The sequence below is a fragment of the Heloderma suspectum genome, chromosome 11 (assembly GCF_057233095.1).
Source record: "Heloderma suspectum isolate Gila_16-S chromosome 11, 16-S_ref, whole genome shotgun sequence".
Classification (NCBI taxonomy): Eukaryota; Metazoa; Chordata; class Lepidosauria; order Squamata; family Helodermatidae; genus Heloderma; species Heloderma suspectum.
The window spans coordinates 7871284-7892734 of NC_139468.1; the positions used below are offsets into that span (position 1 = coordinate 7871284).

Sequence of the window (21451 nt, forward strand, 5' to 3'; positions counted from 1 at the left end):
AACGCATTTCGTACACTTTTTTTTTTTTTACCCAGTCGTTTTAGGCTACATAAAAACTTACCTAGCCTAAAACATCTGGGTAAAAAAAAAAAAAAAAAGCGTATGCAAATGGCGGTGGCTATGGCCGCCGCCATTTGCGTTCCTTATATTTGCCATCTTAATCTACGTAAATATTTACATAGACTAACATGGCGAAAATAAAGGGAAGCCTTTTTTCTTTTTTTTTACCTAGACGTTTTAGGCTACGTAAAAACTTACATAGCCTATCACGTCTCTGTAAAACACCCCCCAAAAACTGCAAATGGCGGCAGCGGCAGCCGGTCGGAAGACCAGCCGCCGGAGCCGCCGCTGCCTGGAAGATCCACCCCGGGTAAGTCTCATCCTGGGGGGGATCTGCGGGGCGGCGGGGGGGTGGCAGGCCGAGATCCGTGGTGGAATTCTCTGCCATCCCTATGTCCTGCACTGGTAAATTATTAGGGCTGAGTCAATGGGGGGGGGTGGCGGCTGTTTTTTGAGAACACTTTCAGCAGTGGTGAAATGCACTGTTTCCTTTGGGCAAGTGTTCAGGGGCTACAATAAGAGAGGACAAAAGTGTTTGCCCATTCAGCATGATGTTGGCTTTGCTCTCAACCAGTTTGCTCTAGGGATGTCAGAGAATTCCGCCACGGATCTCAGTGAGGCCGAATGCCAGTGCATTCAGCCCCCTGAAATTTGTGGCAGAATGGCCACTCCCCTGGCCCGCCACCCCCCCGGCCCCCCCGTGGACCCCCCCCGGGACAAGACTTACCTGGGGCGGATGTTCCGGGCGGTGGCGGCTCCAGCGGTGGCTTCCGACCGGCTGCCGCCGCCGCCATTTGCAGTCTGAAGGGTTTTTTTTTACAGAGACATGATAGGCTACGTAAAGATTTACATAGCCTATCATGGTTGGGTTAAAAAAAACAACAACCGCGTACGCAAATGGCGGAGGTTACGGCTGCCGCTATTTGAGTTCCTTATTTTTCACCATCTTAGTCTATGTAAATATTTACGTAGAGTATGACGGCGAAAATAAAGGGGAATGCAAATAGCGTAGTGGGCTCTATTTGCATCCCTTTTTGTTTCACCATTTTAGCCTACGTAAATATTTACGTAGGCTAAAACGGCGAATCAAAAAGGGACGCAAATAGCGCCCGCTACGCTATTTGCGTTGCCCTTTATTATCGCCATAATGGTCTATGTAAGTATTTATGTAGACTAAGACGGTGAAAAATAAGGAACACAAATTTGCGTACGCTTTTTTTTTTTTTTTTTACCCAGAGCCCTCCGCAGCCGGAAATCCGGCTGTGGACTGTTCTGGCCTGGGCCTGGGCGGCTGCTCCGCGGAGCTGCCGCGGAGCATAGCCGGCCGTCGAGGATTCCGGGGGGGAGGAACAGATCGCCTCCCCCCCGTCAAGGATTCTGGGGGGAGGGACGGAACGCTTCCCCCCCCACCATGAACTTAATCCGCGGAAAGGTAAGTGACTTTTGTACATCCCTAGTTTGCTCTCAGTCTCCTCCATGATGCTGCCATGTAGCCAAATCTGATTTGCTACCTAATGCTACTGAATTGTGAGGTTCATGTTGTGATTGGCTGGGATCAGGTGGTGAAGGAGAAAGAAGTACTAGGAAAGGGGAAAATGGTGACACTGAAATGGCAGCCCACTGTTCTGCCAGTATGCTGGCAATATGGATGACTGTCGCCAGGAAATCTGGCCCTTTTTGGGCTTGCCAGATTTTCATAGCACCCAACTTGACTTGCATTTGCAAGGCAAGATGCGTGTTTCCCCCCAAATCTGGGAACTTTTCCATATTTATTTATTTGTGAAAATAGACAGTGTGTGGATTGCGACTGAAATTTGCACAAATGTCTATTTCCACAAATTTCACTGTGGACTGAGTCAAGCCAGCTAGCAGAAGACGAGCTGATGTCCAGGGGACTGAGCAAATGAATGCTCATCGAGCTTCATCCCACAACTGGATTCCTCTGATACCCCATGTTGACACATGTTCTAAAAAGTGAAAGGAGGTTTCAGGAAACATTTTTGGGCCCTTGAGTGCGCTGCACTCAGACCAAAACCTGACACAGGTGAACATTCAGCACACCACACCTAGAAACAATGGAAACAAGGAAGATATCAGGATGTTTACAAAACACTAAGCTTGCTTTGAGATTTACTGGTAAATGACAGGATTTCCTAATATTTCATTCTCAGAGCTTTTAAAATCGAAAGAATTACAAGTAAATTCCAATATTTACCAGCCTTTTGTCACTAACCTTTAAATAGTTATGAATGTGTCCCTGTATATTATCTTGGCTTTGTAGACCCCTTCCAACCCTACTATTCTATGATTCTTATTGTGCATGTAACAACTTCTATCTCTTCTACACACCTGAAAACTAAAATGCCCCACATCTCCTTCAAATAATAATTTAAAATGGGGGATTTAAAGAATATCTATTTGACATCAAATAGATACAGCAAACTCCTTCCTCCCTCAGTGTTTTGACGGAGGTGTATGCGGTGAACCCCCTGATTCCTTGTTGATTTTATTTTATTTTTGCAATTACCACTTTCTCCATTCCTCAGCAAGCCCCCTTGAAAATAATATAATCCTAAATTCCTTCTGAGACTCTTCACACACAAACTGCTAAGTATGGAAATTGTTTTGGCTTCCACTCTGCACACTGTTCGTGATTACTTTGCTTCCTGGATAGTTTCTCAAGAAATTCTAGGAGGAGGGCTAATGAAGCAAGCCAACCTTGCTTTAAGACAAAGAATGGAATTATGAAAAAGCGGCTGTAGGCAAAGTCTGTTTTCTGAAGTGACTGCAAGCCAAAAGCAACTCCCAGCAACTGAGGCCTGGGTGCAGGGCAATATCGGTGTCAGTTCATATTCTTTGGATCCTTGCTATTGCCAGTGAGATCCTTAATCTTAGGCTAAGAAGATACTGGCTTAGCTCATGGTTCTTAAATGCTACATTTGGAATACTGTGTCTGGTTCTAGTTTCCCCATTTCAACAACGGATATCATAATGAAGTGAGGGGTCTGGAAACTAAGTCCTGTGAGGAACAGTTGAAAGAACTGGGTTAGTTTAGCCTGGAGAAGAGAAGATTAAGGGGAAGCATTTTAGTGATCTTCATGTACCTGGAAGGCTGTCATGCAGAAGATGGAGCAGACTTGTTTTCTGTTGCTCCCGAGGGCTAGACTAATACAAATGGGTGGACACTGGAAGGAAGCAGACTTCAGGAAAACAATAAGAGTAGGGCTGGGAGAATGAGCGATGTTCAAGCTTGTTGAAGTTCTCCATTTTCCAGAATTAAGAAGGGGCACTTCTCCATGCTTGCATCCCAAGTGTGCACTCCACCCCCCCATTGTCTAAAGCAGAAAAATGCAGGTGTGTGTGTGTGTGGGGGGGGTTGTGGTGAGCATTTTCAGAAGTGCACACTTGCACAAGTGTACACAAGTCTGGGAAATTGTGAATGTTTCCCAAGAATTACGCTCTTCCTTGCATCCACGCCCAGGGTTGTGAATGGGACATGTTTATGTGATTCATTCATCACATGAACCATGCTGGATCAGGCCAAAGGCCAATCCAGTCCAACACTGTGTTCACACAGTGGCCAAGCAGATGCCTATGGGATGCCTGCAAGAGGACTTCCAACTGTATAATTCTATGGTTCTATAATACTATCCTGGAAAAGGTACGTAATAGCCAAACAAAATAATCAGAGCTTTGGAGCATCCTCCCTATGAGGAAGGTTAAGGGAAAAGGGGTGGTGGGGAGGCAACATGATAGAGGTTTATAAAATTATGGACTGTGTGGAGTAGAACTTGGGTTCATGTAGTGAAATAGACAGGCAGTAGATTCAGGACTGTGAAGAGAAAACTCTCTGGAAAAGACCCTGATGCTGGGAAAGACTGAAGGCAAAAGGAGAAGGGGACGGCAGAGGATGAGATGGCTAGATAGCATCACCGATGCAATGAATATGAACTTGAGCACACTCCGGGAGAGAGCGCAGGACAGGAAGGCCTGGCGTGCTATGGTCCATGGGGTCACGAAGAGTCGGACACGACTGAACGACTGAACAACAAGATTCAGGACAGACCAATGAAACTAGTGCTTCAGACGGTGCACAGTTAACTTGGACTTTTCAGACCCAGAATGTGGCCATGGAAGAACCCCTTGATGTCCTTCTCTCCTCAGGGCCTCCGGCCCCAGAAAGGCATCTAGCCCTCAGTTTCTAAAGGAGGTTGCAGTGCTGTCTTCAGATTCTGAGGACTCCAGTTCCAAAGCCACCACAACCAAAGGATTCAATAGCAAGCAGTCCCCCTTAAGGGAAAAGGCTGATGCAGTGTGTGGGAGAAGCTTTCAGTCTCTAGCCTAAGCCCTACTTAAAGCTCAGTATGAATCTGCCAGTTGTTGGAGCGACATAGAAGTTGAGCTTGTTCAGAAGTTCAGGTCCTACTTTGAGCACTGTGTGGTGCTACCCTTGCTTTGCTTAAGTGGTATCTGGCTTTGGCTGACCTCACTTCTGGAATCCCACCCATGCTGACTATCCTAAAAGTCAACCCTTGCTAGGCCTAACCTTGCTTATAAGATCTGGTTATTGACCCAAGCCAACCCTGGTGTGACCACAGAATCATAGAATAGTAGGGTTGGAAGGGGCCTGTAAGACCATTGAGTCCAACCCCCTGCTCAATGCAGGAATCTAAGTCAGAGCATCTCTGACAGATGGCTGTCCAGCCTCGTCTTGAATGCCTCCAGTGTGGGAGAGCCCACCACCTCCCTAGGTAATTGGTTCCATTGTTGTATTGATGTTCCTTTTCCTGATGTTCAGCCAGAATCTGGCTTCTTGTCACTTGAGCCCATTATTCCATGTCCTGCACTCTGGGATGATTGAGAAGAGATTCTGGCCTTCCTCTCTGTGACAACCTTTCAAGTACTTGAAGACTGCTAACATATCTCCCCCCAGCCTTCTCTTCTTGAGGCTAAATATGCCCAGTTCTTTCAGTCTCTCCATACGGTTTTGTTTCCAGTCGCCTGACCAGACCCAGCTCACCAAACCCTCCTGGGTTTGGGCTTTTTAACCATCTCCCTGGGAACCTGGATGCAACAGTACTGTCAACTGAGCTAACCGCATACTCAGCAGGAACTGTAACTTGAAATGGTAGAGGATAAATGGATCACTATCAGCAGTGATTAGTTGTGATGGGTCCATGGACAAAATTAGTATACCTCTAAAGTGAGGTACTACAACCCAGAGAATGAAATTTTAGCAACCTCTCTGCTGCTCTGCAACCACCACATAATTATCAGATTCCCTTTCTGATAGAGTTTCTGTTTATTAGCTCTAATTTCTCTCCCCCACCCCCTGATCCTTGCAAGTTTTGCTCTGACCCTGGCATCACACACAGGAGTAGATCTTCCTTCTCCATGCAAGTGAAATATAATGATGTGTAATGGTGGTATGGATGACTTGGGTGGAGACGGCTTGAAAGTTGTAAAAAGAATTCAACTTATGATATTAATGGACAGTGGATTGTGCTACAACATGACAGATATCTGCGTAAATATGTACACGATTGACCTGCTAGTGTGGGATCCTTTTTCATTTCAGATCTCACCACTGTGTGTGAACTGCATTTTTTTTCCTTGCAGTGCTCAAAATCCTGTGAAGTTGGCTTCCGAATCCGAGAGGTGCGATGTCTCTCAGATGATATGATGCCCAGTACCAAATGTGATCCACAGCTTAAGCCAGTGGAAAAAGAGCATTGCAACACTCAGGACTGTGTGCCGGAAATAGGTAGGACAATATTACAGTTATTCTAACCCTGCAACTCCATCTAGTGGAGGAAAAATAAATGTAAGCCACCTTGTATACTGAAACAGTCCCCAGTCAGATTCGTGTGTGTGCCCGTGTGCCCATGTATGGTGGGTGTGGGTTGGGGGGGGGAGGATTAAACTAAACCAAAATAAATACAGCATTTTTGAAAAGTATGTTGTTTTTTTCACATGAGAGTTAGAATGATATTATATATATATATATATATATATATATATATATATGTTTGATTTGGAGTGCCCAGGCATCTGAGGAATCTTTAGCATCTGAAAAAATGGCAGTGTTTGTGCATGGTTTGGTGTATATTTCATGAGAATGTTCTGCCTTTTTGAATGTTTGCTTGGGTTGGGTGGAGTCTGCTTTGAAACATTTGAAACAAAACCCAAAGTCCTTGACATGGTGCTATGCTATGTTTCAAATAGATTCCATGAGCAACTATATACTCTGGCTTAAGAGGAATAGTTTTAATGTGATTTGTTCATTCATGCAGCTGCCAATATCATAAAACCTTAAATGGTAGGAACCAAATAGATTAAGTCTCAAAAACTAGTTGGGTTGGTTCTGATTTTTATTATTCGAACCCTGCCCAGTGAAAATAGTAATGGACTCAGGATCTGAGATCTACGTTTTTGAATGAAAGAGCACGGTTCCATAGCAAGCTAAATGAAAAGAAGATATGCTTTATTGAAAGTAGAAAAAAAATCCACATATAAAAATATAAAAAGGAAAGTAAGTCTTACAATTTTTCTTTAAGAAGCAAATTGCAGTATCTGTTAATAGAGGCACTGCACTGACTCAGGGCTCAAAGCAACCATGACACACCCTCCAGGTTCTAGGATCAGAGACAGGACCCAGAAAGTTGGGCACTCTTATTTTTATGTTGTTGGGCTTTTGTTAGCCCCATCCCATGTCCAAAGTTCTGCCCCCATCTATGCCAGATGTTGATTACTTAATTCTGCTTACATTTTCCCTTTTGATATCTCCTGAAGTATGTTATGTTACTGTGTTTATAGATGATTACTAGTTGCTCTGAAAAGGGCAACTAAAATGATCAAGCGGCTGGAGCATCTCCTCTATGAGGGAAGGTTAGAGCAGCTGGGATTGTTTAGCTTGGAAAAGAGGAGGGTGAGGGTGAGACCCTCCAAGCATAGGATCTCCAAGCACATTCAGGAATCCATTCGGATCCATAAGATGCCTGGGGTGGACCATTTTAATGGGTCCTCCACCCCTGCAGAGGGGTCGTGGAACCGAGAAGTCCAATGTCACCAGATAGTGATCTGACCATGACAAGGGGGTGGTGGATATACCCCCGACTTCCAGATCACTCCCCACTTATCCAGAAACAAACACAAGGTCTAGTGCATGACTGGATACAAGGGTGGGCCCAGTTGGAATAGGGTGCAGCTCCCAGGAAGCCATGGTCTCCATGAAGTCTCAAAGTGCCCCTGTGAGGATAGCCTCTGAATGTACATTGAAGTCCCACAACACCAATAAGTTAGGGGACTGCACACGCGCATCAGAGACCACCTCAAGCACCTCGGCCAGGGAGTCAGTCGTGCAGTGGGGTGGACAGTACATGAGCAGAATCCCCAGACTGCCCTTCGGGCCCAACCTCCAGTACATGCACTCAGCAACCTTGGTCTCCTGGAGAGGGGGTCTGGTGAAGACCAAGGACTCTCAGTAGATAACAGCCATGCCCCCTCCCCGATCCCCAGCCCTCGGCTGCTGTGCATATGAAAATCCAGCTGGACACATGGCCGCCAGAGTTGGAGCAGCGGCCTCAGCCAGCCAGGTCTCCGTAATACAATATTCATATTGTGTGGAGGAAGTGGATAGGGAGAAGGTTTTCTCCTTCTCTCATAATACTAGAACCTGGGGCAACCAATGAAGCTGAACATTTGGAGGTCCAGAGTGGATAAAAAGGAAGTATTTCTTCACACAGCACATGGTTAAACTATGGAACTGGCTAGCACAAGATAGGGATGTCACAGGTGTGTGGCTGGGGCTCAAGGCCTGGTGAGAAATCGCCATTGCAACCCCTGGACACCATTCCACAGATCCCCATGCTTGCCCAACTTGGCGAGCACCGAATCAGGCAAGCGTAGGGATCCCTGATCCTTCACCGAACTGCAAAATGGTGGTTCAGACTTTTCTCATAAAGGCTGATTTTACACAAATGGCACCCGTAAAGTGACCATTTATGCAAGATTACAGGCATAAATGGCTGCTTTATGGCTGCCATTTGCATAAAACTGGCCTTTACGAAAAAGGCCAAGCTGCCATTTTTACACAAAATGGCTGCTTGGCAAGGGTGGCCACGCACCGCTTGCTGAGTGCTTGCAGACTGCCTGGAAATTCACCATGTGTGGCGAGCATGAGTAGGAGTGGGCAGCCTCTGGGGGTCCAATGAGCGGTGCATGAACTGGACCATGGTGAGCACAAGATGTAGTGATGGCCACCAACTTGGACAGCTTTGGAAGGGGGTAGAAAAAAATTGTGGAGGATAAAGCAATCAACTGCTACTAGTTAGGAGGCCAATATATAACCTACAGCTTCAGCAGCAGTATGTTTCTGTATACCAGTTGCTGAGGAATATGAGTGGGAGGGTGCCGTTACTCATGACCTGTTTGTGGGCTTCCCATTGGGGTATCTGCTTGGCCAGTGCAGGGATGGAATGCTGGACTACAGAGTCCTCTGGTCTGATCCTGAACACAACTCTTCCTATGTTCATATATATGCAGGAAAGATGGGAGCAAATGTCAAGAAGGAATTTGAATCCCACCCCCACACCCCTTCCATCAGGGTTAATGCAAACCCACACACATGAAGCCATTTATGTCAAGGTCCCCAACAGCTCACTCTGAATGATGCATGAATGTTCACAGGGTCAGAGCTAGGGCTCAAATTTGGAATGTAGGCATGAGATGGTCCATTTGCAAATCTGTGGAACCTGCATGAATAATAAATGTCACTGTTATTGCAATTCCTCTTCCACTTTAAACAGCTGGGTTTCGCTGATCAATTAACACTTGGCTACAGTGCCTGCCAGTCACACAGCTGCCTGCTACCTTGTGTTTGGGAGTCATGAAAATGAAATTGATTTGTACTTGACTTTGAACAAAAGTGATTGGGTGTATGTATTATTTAAGCTGTGTGGTTTGGGGAGATGTATTATTTAAGCAAAGCTAGGTGAAAAAAAATAAAATAAAAACAAAAGCCAGGCATCACCGTGAATGTTAAACACTCATCTAGATTGTAGGCACTCCCTCCTTCTCCCATGAACAGTTCCCCAAACAACATGTGAATACCACAAATCCTGTGGATCAGCTTAAGCTGCAGCATTACAAACAGAAAACCGCACCCCACTGAATGTCCAGATTAATCCAAAGCTTGGAAGGACAGCAGAGCTGGCTAGCTGTACTTTACTTCCCACCCTTGCCACAACCCATATAATAATCTCCTTCCTTCTGAACTCTGACACAGCTTTGCATTGGGAGGTGCTGTAGGCAACTTTTGTAGGGTCAACTAACTAGGAATATGTGGAGAAATGTCTTTTTGAAACTCTTTTTGCTTCCTTCTGAAGTCCACAGTTGTTGCTCTGAAAGATCTCATTGGCTTTGAGATTTAACCTGAGGGGTGATGGTTGAAATTGTGTTTGCTATACTTTATTGCCTAATCACTTCTATGGGAGAAAGCACAGGGCTTGATTTGTGACTGCCATCAAGTCAGCTCCTAAACCTGCTCTTCCCCAGTTATGCTTCTATCTACATAGTCCCAGGTTTTCACTTGCATGATCGCTCCCTCCTAGCAATTCTGTCTTGGTCATGTTCATGTTTAATGGAAAGTTGAGAAGTTGTGCATGTGCGTGCATGCGTGTGTGTGAGTGTACCCACACACGTTGGACCTGAAACGAAATCTGACAGTGTGGAGTACTTCCGTTCAGTGTTCCAGTCAGCAAGCCCCTTTTTGTCTCCCCAACTATCAGCATTCTGTGCCCATGGAGACTCCCAGTCTTCACTGGGCTGTTTTTGGGATTCCCTCCACAGGGATTTCCCCCCTAAAATTTTCTTTGGGGGGCATTATTTCAAGCCTTAAGGTCCCCCCAAATATTATATAAAATCAAAAGTCCAGGCATAAACAATATGCAGTGGTAAAAACAAACAACATTTCATTGGAGAATTGAAGTTAAAGACATCACTTTAGGTCCAGTGCATGCCACTTTTATATGTGTTCACTCATAAGTCCATTCTATCCTTTTTCACATGAATCATGTATTTACATATGTAATTTTGAATGCACTTTCTCTCAAAACACACGCACGCGTGCTCACACACACACACACACACACACACACGTCAAAATGCATTTTGATGCACGTTTCGAGCCAGGAACTGTGCCGGTCATAGCTTTGATGGTGGAGAGATGTAAAGCAGTACATTCACTGATGAACTCAGTGGGCAGCTAGGTCCTTGTGGTAGAAGGTTTCCTCTAGGTATAGGGGTGCTGGAGTAATTTGAGATGGACTAAAATGAACTTGGATTTCTAAGAATCTGACCTGCAGGATCTGCTACAGGGTGACCCCCTCAGGCCGCATGGAGTCTGTGGACTTTTGGATGTGTGTTTTTTTTTAACTTTCCTAAAAGTTACACATATTTATTCATAGGAAAGTACACAAGTTTCTGTGGAGGAAAAGTGGAATGGAATGGGGGACATTATGCTAAATGTTACGTACTAAGGCAAATGATGTAAATTCTTACAAAACATCTTACATGATTATTTGCGTATTTTTCCGCATGACAAAAAAAACCCCAAGTTCGCCTCCACCTGCAAGCAGATGATGGAACAAAAGGTGCCTGACAATTTGCGAAACACAGACAGAGCAGACTTTACACAGTCTCTAACTCCCTATGTAGCTATGAAAAAAATCTAACAGATATTTTTGTCTGCCTCTTTTTTTTCCAGATGAAAATTGCAAAGACAAATATTACAACTGCAACGTTGTGGTTCAAGCCCGGCTCTGTGTCTACACCTATTACAAGACGGCGTGCTGTGCATCCTGCTTGAGAGTGGCCAACCGGCAGTCGGGGTTTCTAGGGCGCAGATAACAGTGGATCCATTGCTTGCATCAGCCCTCTGCCTGGGGATTTGTGGCTGCTTGGACTGCAACAGATTCTACCTTCTTAAAGAGAGGCTTCCCGTGGTGGTGAGCGCCTCAAGGGCATGATGGATGCACACCCGTGTGATGATCACTAACGCACTGTATAGGAACTCTTTGTGTTTTGGAAATGTACACTGTAAAACCGGGGCTTTCGAAACAGCATCAGGCACAATCCACTGAGAACATGTCTGGGAATGTATGAAGAGCCTCCAGTGATCCATGTAGGCCACGGTAATTCAAAGATCTCAGTTGGGGCCAATGGAATATCCCCAAGCAGTGAGCTAGCTTCCTCAGGGCTCATCCATTTTTCCTTATGTAATCATTCCATGACACCCAGTAAAAAGGTTACAAATTTTATTAGGACCAAGGCAGGACTTTTGCTTCCTACCTGGATGTAACTAATCAATGGTGGTCACCAAAATGGAAAGTGGAACTAAACTAAAACAGCTGCTTCACCCTAAGGAGCCATATGAAATAATGCTGCAGTTCGACCCTAAATTCCCTCTTGGCCACAATAGACAACCAACACACCATAGCACATTACTTCTGTTGACACACTCATTGCTTCCCCCTCCGTAGAACTCTATCTGCTGCTGTTCCTATTACATGTTATTGACTTCATTGTGGTATTGCTTTCTAACTGTTTTTATGGTAAGCCACCTTGCGAGGGTCCGCCCTCCCCCGCACAAAGGCAGAGCAGAAATAAATACAATAAATTACAGAGAAACTGTGAATTCCAATGAGTGTTAGAGACTAATTAAAAAAACAACAACTGCTGGCATTTTTATTTTCAAATGGAGAGTACCCATTGCTTCTTTAGTGATTTTTTAGTGAAAAAAACTGTGATTTTTAAAAAATCTTGAACAATCATCTTCCTATTAATTAAGGATGTTTATACTGAAGAGTGGCAGAGAATTGTTTTAAAACCAGATTAAGGGCGCAATCTTATGCCGGTCTAGACTGAAAAAAGGCCTACAAATCCCCGCATTCCCCAGCCATCCATGGGAGTTGTAGGCCTTTTTTCTGTCTAAACCGGCATAGGATTGCACTCTAAAAGGGCAATCCTCTGGCCCCTAGACAGCATCTGGGAGGCCACAGGATTTTTCAGATTCCTGTAGGGATGTTAGAGAATTCCGCCACGGACTCCGGTGAGGCCGGATTCTTTAGAATCCATGGTGGAATGGAGCAATCCCCCCCACCATCCTGCAAAACCTCCCTGGGATGGACCCTACCTTGTGTCAGCCGTCCGCCGCCCTCGTCTGCGGGTGCGAATGGCGGCCCTGGTTTGTGGCCGCCATTTCCCTTGCTACGTTAGCCGTGATAGGCTACGTAAGTATTTACGCCTCCTCCCCTCCCAAAAACTCAGCTAGATGACCAAAAACACTCTGCTTTGGATACTCTGCTTTGGATCCAATGCTCTGCTTGAGGTACTCATAAACCTATGAGTTTGGAGGCTCAGAAATATCAAGGGTGGATCCAATAGGATTGCAACCTAAATAAATATTTTGCATGGGGAATAATATAACTTACCTAAATTAGGGCCCAATCCTATAGGTAGTGCATTCCCGATAGACAGAGAGCTCTGAGTTCGGAGTCCTCCATCTATCCAATGCCCTTTCAGCAAGAGCCAGGTAGGTCGAGAGGGGGGCAGAGGCAATTTCACCTCTGTTCCTCTGTTTAAAATGCAAAAAGCAGCTAGAGGGGTCTCTGAACCTGCCTAGCTGATTTATCTTTCAGTGGGTGGGGAAAGGACTGGAGTGCAGTTGTGTCCTCGTAAAAGAAGCTTTTTGTGGCAGTTGGGAGGGTGGACATGGTGGAGGAGGGAAGGTACATGACTGGATCTCCTCGTCCATGCTCATAGCTCTGTCTATGGGTGTGGAGGAGATGATCCACAGCTTTTTATGGTGCCCCAGATGCTGTCTAGGGGCTACAAGACTGCTCTCTTAATCTGCAAAGAACATCCAGAGGTCTTTTTTTTTCTTCTTCAAGCTACAATATCCTGCAGACAGGAAATCTAGCCTGCATTAGCGATAAAGTTTTCTTCTTTTCAACTCCTCACATTTCTTTCTTAAAATAACAACAACAACCCTGAGGAAGACTCCTGTGAATTTGAAAGCTAGCTCATTGCTTTGTGATTTATTTTTACTTGGTCCCAATAAAAGTTCTTTTGTGGTTGTCCTTGTTGAGATTTCATTTTCCTAACAGACAGATATGGCTGCCTACCTTTTTTTTTTTGGTCTACATTGGAGAATACCAGGAGTTAGTTGTTGAATAACTGGCTATCCTGATGGACAACAAAGTTATAAATATGTGCACAGCTGAATTCACGATGGCAGCATTTATTAGACAGGTCCCCATGATGAGAATTTTGTGTGCCTTGTGAAAACTAAAGATAAGCACAGAAAGTGGCTTGTATCTGGTCAGACTATTGGTCCATTCAGGGCACAAGCCTATGCTGTTGCAGGACCTTTTCCTGACTAAATATGCATAGGATTGTGTCCTTAACACAGTACTGCCTACTCTGATTGCCTGCTGCTCTACAGGTAGGGATGTTGGAGAAGTCTGTTGGGGTATGTGCGAGCTCAATGAGCTTTCCTTGGTTCAGCCCCCCCCCCCCCCGACTCTGGTCCACTTTCCTTTGTGGAGCCTGAAAAAGTCTGCAGCAAGTTGGGCCAGTTCGCGAATTTTTGTGTTTTTTATTTTGTGCAAATTAGGGCGGGATTTTGTGCAAGTTGGGCACATTTCGACTGCAATTAGTGCAAATCTCTATTTGCACAAATTATGGCTTGACACACAAAAAAAGAAGCAAAAGGTTCCTGTTCAGGGAAAAACCTGTGGCTGGCTCACAAAAGCAAACCAAGTGGGGCACACCACAAGACTCTGTTGAGCCAAAAAAAAGAAATGGATTTCCCAGCGACAGGCTTCCATGTCTACAGGGTCTCTTTGGCATCACCTACTCTCCGATGCCAGGGATTAAACCTGCATGCAAACAGTGTACTGTGGTCCCCCTCCCCATCAGTGGTGTAGTTAGGTAATTTGAGACTCTCAACTTAGTGATCGTATGGGGTGGGTATCTCAAGATTGTAATGTGATAAGGCAGCCCTGTTGCCTCTGGAGGGATCTTCTGCTCTTCCTGCTGAGCGGGGCCTGCACCTCCATCCCAAAGCCCCGTTCTGAAGGCATCACTGCTCACCATGCTCAGTATTAGTGTATGAAAATCTGATGTTCTTGATATTCAGTCCACTTTTAAAAAAAAACTTCTGTACTTCACGGTGCAAGAAAGGACAGATGGAAAGAAATCCTAGCTGAGCTCGAGGCATGGCATGCTCAAAATTGTACTGCTAGATCCCCACTGATTATTTAAGCTTCATTTGACCACAGTTACTCCCTGGATACCTACCCAGCTTTTGTTGCCTCATTCTTTTTGCCTTAGGCATATGAAAAGACAACATTATCGGGGCCATCCAGCAGAGAAATATTCTATAATGAGTTCTTGCACCAGAGCCCCAATGTCCTGCAGAATGTTATTTTTTCAATTACCTCAGTTGATCTGTAGTAAACAATCAAGTAATTTAAGTGTTCTTCTGATTCACTGCGCTCTGTTCTTCAGACCGAAGCAGTCACACTTTAATGGCCTAGATATTTCATCCATAACACCAGTGCATGAAATATCCATTCTGTCATTTTCCATCTGTGTTGAGAGCGTTTTGCTGTTCGGTAATTTTCGTTCCCTGCTATTAGAGAAGTTGGAAAATGGGAAGTTAGATGCTTGCAGAGTGTATTCACACATGACCATGTTGATATAAAGTAATGATTGCTTCTGACTTTCAATGAGGGATAAATGAATCAGTCTGTCAGTTTCACATGTATTCAATTGTAAGACTTTTCCATCCAGTTTCCACATCAGTATGCATTAAAAAAAAAAAAACTGCTCAAAATTTTGTATTTATTTTCATAAGCAATTTCCCCCAACCTATGCATTTTATATGCAATTTCTCCAGTATGCACATTTTTGTATGAAACAGTTGCATACACAGTTTTGTACATAATTATTGAGCTGAGAACTACATTGCAAAATTCGAAGTGTGCAGTCTGAAGGATAACTATGTTCCAATTTGCGTATTAGTCTGGGAAATGTGCATTAAGGTCATTTCACTTAAAAATGCAGACCAAACAAAATTCTCTCCCATCCGTAGTTTTGATATAGACAACAAAATAAGTGAGTTTGTCAATGGTAGAGATATCACTGTTGTTTCCTGGTCCAGAAATAAGAGCCTTGGGAGGTAATAATGCTCATCTCAAATACAAGGCAAGTATTATGATGCCTGAAATATTTGGCTCTGATTGTTTTTGAGGAGCAAAAGAATTCTAGCCCTTCCCCCTCTCCCTCCCACCCACTTAGCTCAGAAATTTAATGGATATACTAAAAGAACAAAAAACAAAAAAACTAGACCGTTTGCCAGATTCCTAAAATTAACCTAATCTGTCCAAAACAAGGAAGGATATACTTTGTTATAACTTATTTTTTATATTTGTAAATACAAGATGTTTATAGGAAAATATGTATTCTAAGCTATGTCTATATGGAATAAGCCACTGCATCAAAATAGTTCTATTATTTAGAATATGAGATTTTGTTGTGTGTTTTGGTTTTTGTTTGGTTTTTTTTTAACAAAAAGGGACTAAAAGCATATTTATTTATATATGCCATCTACATTTCTGTCCAGTTATTTTGGCAATACTAACCAGCCTTTGGCCTGGAGTTTTATACCACATTGACATATATAAGTATCATACTGTAAATCCATAGTTAATGGTTTCTTTATTTCATGGTTAATAATCCACTTCTACAAATGGATTTTTTTTTAAAAAAAGTGGGAGATGTATAAGTGAAAAGTAATTATAGACTAGTTCAGGAATATATATGCCCAGCAATGCACCTGAACCAGATCTGTACAGCATCCTTTTCACATTTGTATACATATTATCTGATGGGGGGAAAGTTTGATATTTTTGCTTATGACTAATTTATTTTTTATTATTGTGAAAAAAAATAAAGAAATTAAATAAACTTCCCCTCCAGTGAGTTGCATGTTTTGTAGTTAAGAGTGTGAGTCACAATGTCCATAGTTTGAATCTTTGCCCCCAGCCCCAAATATTGACACAAGGGGTGGGGGATAAGTGTCCAGCCAGGGTGTGAAGTTCTTAGGTTGGGTTTTGGCTCAGCCCTAGATGTTCTTAAGTCTGATGTAACATGCTTATTTTTCAGTTGTTAAAATATCATTTTTTCCCAGTGGTTTGTGTACTGCTGAGGTTTTGGGAGTCTGCTTTTTTGGTTTCTTCCTTATATATTAACAAGCCAAAAGCACTGAAGAATTTACATAAAGAATAAAGTGGGAACTGGGCTTAACTTGTGGACTTTAAACATACCCTTCCAGTAGACTAGGTAAAAGCTTTAGAAAACAAGATGAGAAAACATTCATGGACATTTTAGAATCCAATGAAAATGTTTCTGTAATGTTTGCTCTTTAATCCAAAGGTATATTTTTTTCACTTAGAGATGGGTTCCTTGGGCCCCACTATATTCTAGGGATGTACGAAAGTCACTTACCTTTCTGCGGATTATGTTCATGGTGGGGGGGAGGCGTTCCGTCCCTCCCCAATGAATCCTCGATGGGGGGGGAGGTGATCCGGTCCTCCCCCCCAGAATCCTGCCCGGCCGGCTGTGCTCTGTGGCAGCTCCGCGGAGCAGCTGGCCAGGCCCAGGCCAGGGCCATCCGCAGCTGGATTTCTGGCCGCGGAGGACTCTGGGTAACAAACAAACAAAAAACGCGTACGCAAATGGCGGCGACTATGGCCACCGCCATTTGCGTTCCTTATTTTTCGCCGTCTTAGTCTACGTCAATATTAAGGTAGACTATTACGGCGAAAATAAAGGGGAATGCAAATAGCATAGTGGGCACTATTTGTGTCCCTTTTTGATTCGCCGTTTTAGCCTACGTAAATATTTAAGTAGGCTAAAACGGGGAATCAAAAAGGGACGCAAATAGCGCCCGCTACGCTATTTGCATTCCCCTTTATTTTCGCCGTCATAGTCTACGTAAATATTGACATAGACTAAGACGGCAAAAAATAAGGAACGCAAATGGCGGCGGCTGTAGCTGCCGCCATTTGCATACACGTTTTTTTTTTTTAACCGGGATGTGATAGGCTATGTAAGTCTTTACATAGCCTATCATGTCTCTGTAAAAAAAAAACCCAAAACCCCAACAAGACTGCAAATGGCGGCATCGGCAGCCGGTCAGAAGACCAGCTGCTGCGCCGCCGCCGAAGCTGCCGCCGCCCGGAACATCCACCCCAGGTAAGTCTCGTCCCGGGGGGGATCCGCGGGGGGGCAGGGGGGCAGGCCATTCCGCCAGAGATTTCGGGGGGCCGAATGCACTGGCATTCAGCCTCACCGAGATCCGTGGTGGAATTCTCTGACATCCCTACTCTATTCATCCCTTCTCTCATTTCTTTTCATTCCTTTTCTTTGCTCTTTTTTGGGGTGGTGGTGGTTCTTTCTTTTACTGCCTAAACAGACCATACATACAAAACACAGACTATTTTTGGGGTGGGGGGCAGGGGAAGCAGCAACACATTGAAATGCTTGTAATTAAATATTTTGTGGCAGGGGATCATGCAGCCCTCCAGATGTTGTTGGCCTGCAACTCCCATTGTCCCTGGGCAACATGACCAATGGTGAGGGATGATGGAAGTTGCATCCCAAAACATCTCAAGGGCCATATGTTCCCCATCCCTATTGGGGGGGGGGGTAACATTTTCCTCCATTGCCAACTGCTATTTTTACTTGAGGTTATTTCCCCAAAGTATACTATAATAACAATATTGCTGTGAGAAATGGCATCATGCAATGACTCTAGCCTTACAGCATGATCCTATGTATAAAAAAGGTAAAGGTGTCCCCAACCAGTCGTGTCAGACTCTAGGGTGCGGTGCTCATCCCCGTTTCTAAGCCGAAGCGCCAGTGCTGTCCGAAGACGCTTCTGTGGTCATGTGGCCGGCATGACTGAACACCGAGGTGCACGGAACGCTGTTACCTTTCCTGCCGAAGCAGTACCTGTTTATCTACTTGCAATTTCTTGCTTTCGAACTGCTAGGTTGGCAGAAGCTGGGACTGAAGACGGGAGCTCACTCTGTCACGCAGCGCTCGGGTCTTGAACTGCTGACCTGCCGACCTTCCAGTCTACAGTTCAGCGTCTTAACCACTAAGCCACCGCGGCCCAATTCTATGTATACTTAGTCAGAAATAAAAGCAACTTTCAGTGGGTTCTCATCTACATGTGCTTCAGAGATTGAAGCCTCCAATTTATTTCTTGTGCTCAGAAATCATGCATGGAGAGGAAATGCAGAGCAATAGATAAAGTGCTGGGCGAAGATGACCTTGGTTCAAATCCCCACTCAGCTGTAAAGCTCAGTGGTTGACCTTGGTCAGCCTGCCAGTGTCCATCTCTCAATTGATCCCCCTTCACAGGTGTGAAGCAATAACATCATGATTACCATTAAAAACCTGAGTACAATGCTGGTGAAATAAGAATAGCTGAAGGGGGTGGGGGGGACATGAGCTGGGCAAAGTCAGAGAGCTAGGCAGTTGTCTCAAGAGCAAAGTAAAGAACTAAACCCACCAATGGCAACTGATTTATTCTTAATGTACAATGCAACTTCTTAAAGATGAAGCTAGGAATGTACGAGAATTTCATTTTGCTCACAGAGCATGCAAGCATGCCCTGTTTGCAACTTCAGACAAGATTGCAAGTACAAGCTCGTGTCCGTCAAAAATGTTTGTAAGTTGCTGAACATGTACGCACATTCGATTTCCACACATTTTCCTACATTTACACAAATGTCATGATTTATGCAAATTTCCCCCATAGACTGAATCAGCCCCTTGGTAGTCTATGGAGGACATTTAGGACATTTGCATAAATTTAGGAAACTTGCATAAATTTAGGAAATTACATTTAGGGAACTTAATTACAGCCCAGGGAAAGCCCAGGTGAACAAGTGTTTGGAAGATGTCACATTTGCCACCTCCTGAAGTTCCCAAAGGGTGGGTGCCGCTACTGAGAAGGCCCACCATTGGTGAATTGCATGGCGACATTCTGTTAGTTTCTGAACGACCAGCAAGGCTTCCTCTGATGTTCTTAAAGGGCACCTGGGTATGTACAAGGGAAGGTGGTCTGGTAGGTATACTGGTCCCAAGTTGTTTAGGGCTTTGCTTGATAATAACAACCTTATATATGGCTCAGTAGCTAATAGGAAGCCAGTGCGGTTCTTTTAACAAAGATGTTACATGAGCATGGGGGGGGGTCCCAGTGAGCACCCTAGCTGGAGCATTCTGCACTGGCTGTAGCTTCTAGAAGAGTAAGCTGCGGATGTGATACACCCCACCCACCCCGCAAGACGTGCCAGTACGTTGCTAACACAATTTATTATTAAACAACTAGTTAGACTGGTAATGGCCCTGAGACAAGGAGCGTTAGTGGTGGTTTTGTGAAAGGCTGAAGGGAAGACCGACAGAGACCCTTCTTAATTTATTTTGCAATTTGCATGTTTAACAAGGTGTGACCTTAACTGTCCTGCTGGCAACTCCTGGGACTGCTGCAATGGACAGAGCTCCCAGACTACTTGGCATGGACCAGACAGAACTGCAGCCATCACTCCCTGTGACAACATGTGACAGGTTGCATGAGATGCAAAGCTCCATCCCCTCTTATGCTTCACAAATGAAAATCTGCACACCAGTGTTTTTAAGAGCCCTAGTTCCGGATACTTTCCTAGCCTCACCTGGGATCGAACCCTGGACCTTCTACATGCAAAGCAGGGGCTCTACAGCCCTTTCCTGCCCCAGCCTAGTGTAGTCCCCTGTTCTAGACCATTTATTGTTAGCAGCTTATTTACTGACATGTTTGCACCATACGGGATGATTGATTTGATGTTTACAAATCTTGTATTATCTTAATTGAACTCACATGTTTTAAGGATTTATGGATTTAATATTCGTGAACTTTGTTTTATGTTATTTGAATTGAACTTCCATTGACAGAGCATGCTAGCATTTGTGTTGTTCACTATTTTTTTGCATACTGTCTGTGGATTTTGATATTATTGTTTTTGCTTCAATGAGCTATTGTTAGCCATTGTGAGCTTCCTCTTGGAAGGAAAAAAACACAGGGTGCAGCATTGAATGCTAATGGAATTGGGAGGCTGAACATCAGGAAAAACGTCCTGACTGTTAGAGCAATACGAGAATGGAACCAATTACCTGGGGAGGTGGTGGGCTCTCCCACACTGGAGGCATTCAAGATGGGGCTGGACAGCCATCTGTCAGGGATGCTCTGACTTGGATTCCTGCATTGAGCAGGGGGTGGAGCTTGATAGTCTTATAGACCTCTTCCAACCCTGCTATTCTACGATTCTATGAATAAGTTCCAGAGACACTGATGGTCCAGTATTGGAGACTGGGAGTTAATCAGTTTGAGTTATAATTTGATCTAACTAGTGGTGCCCCTAGGGCTGGAACTTGCAACCAGTGTCCAGGGTCCTACAAGCCTTGACCCCCCCCCAGTGAGAACCCAGAGAGCCCAGACAATGAGGCAAAATCAGAAGCTAACTCTGTGTTATACCTGTAGTCGTGATGCTGCTATTAGTTAAGTACATTTAAAATCCAAAACTCCACATGTCACAGTATTATTTGAAACAAAAACAAAACAAGCAAAAAAAGTGGGTCAGTAAACACTTCTGGTGTTGTATCAACATATTGCGAATGGAGAAGCAGCTGTAAAGGATGGAAGGGCAGCTGGGGGGGATAGAAATGTTAGTTGTGTGCTTCACAACAGAAGTAATACCCATGGCCATTTTAAGGGGAGTGGGGGTAAATTCGTTAGGGATGTACAAAAGTCACTTACCTTTCCACAGATTATGTTGATGGTGTGGGGGAGGCGTTCTGTCCCTCCCCCTGGAATCCTCAATGGGGGGGGGAGGCGATCCGCTCCTCCCCCCCGGAATCCTCCATGGCCGGCTGTGCTCCGCAGCAGCTCCATGGAGCAGCCGGCCAGGCCCAGCCAGGCCTGAGCCGTCCACAGCTGGATTTCCGGCTGCAGAGGGCTCGGGGAAAAACAAAAATAAAACCTGCATACGCAAATGGCGGCAGCTATGGCCGCCGCCATTTGCATTCCTTATTTTTGGCCATCTTAATCTATGTAAATATTTACGTAGACTATGATGGTGAAAATAAAGGGGAATGCAAATAGCATAGCTGGTGCTATTTGCGTCCCTTTTTGATTCACCATTTTAGCCTACGTAAATATTTATGTAGGGCCAGTGTAGTGTAGTGGTGAGAGTGATGGACTGGGAGCCAGGAGATCTGG

General features: G+C 44.6%; 1 protein-coding gene across 1 annotated transcript in view; it reads left to right on the forward strand.

Annotated features, from left to right (window-relative positions):
• The window catches only part of THSD4 (thrombospondin type 1 domain containing 4), a 564631-nt gene extending 553663 nt beyond the window's left edge, over nucleotides 1-10968 (forward strand). Inside the window, 2 exon segments of the mRNA XM_084817856.1 lie at nucleotides 5680-5824; nucleotides 10826-10968. Coding sequence (XP_084673982.1) covers nucleotides 5680-5824; nucleotides 10826-10968 — 288 coding nt within the window.
• Nucleotides 10969-21451: the final 10483 nt, after the last annotated feature.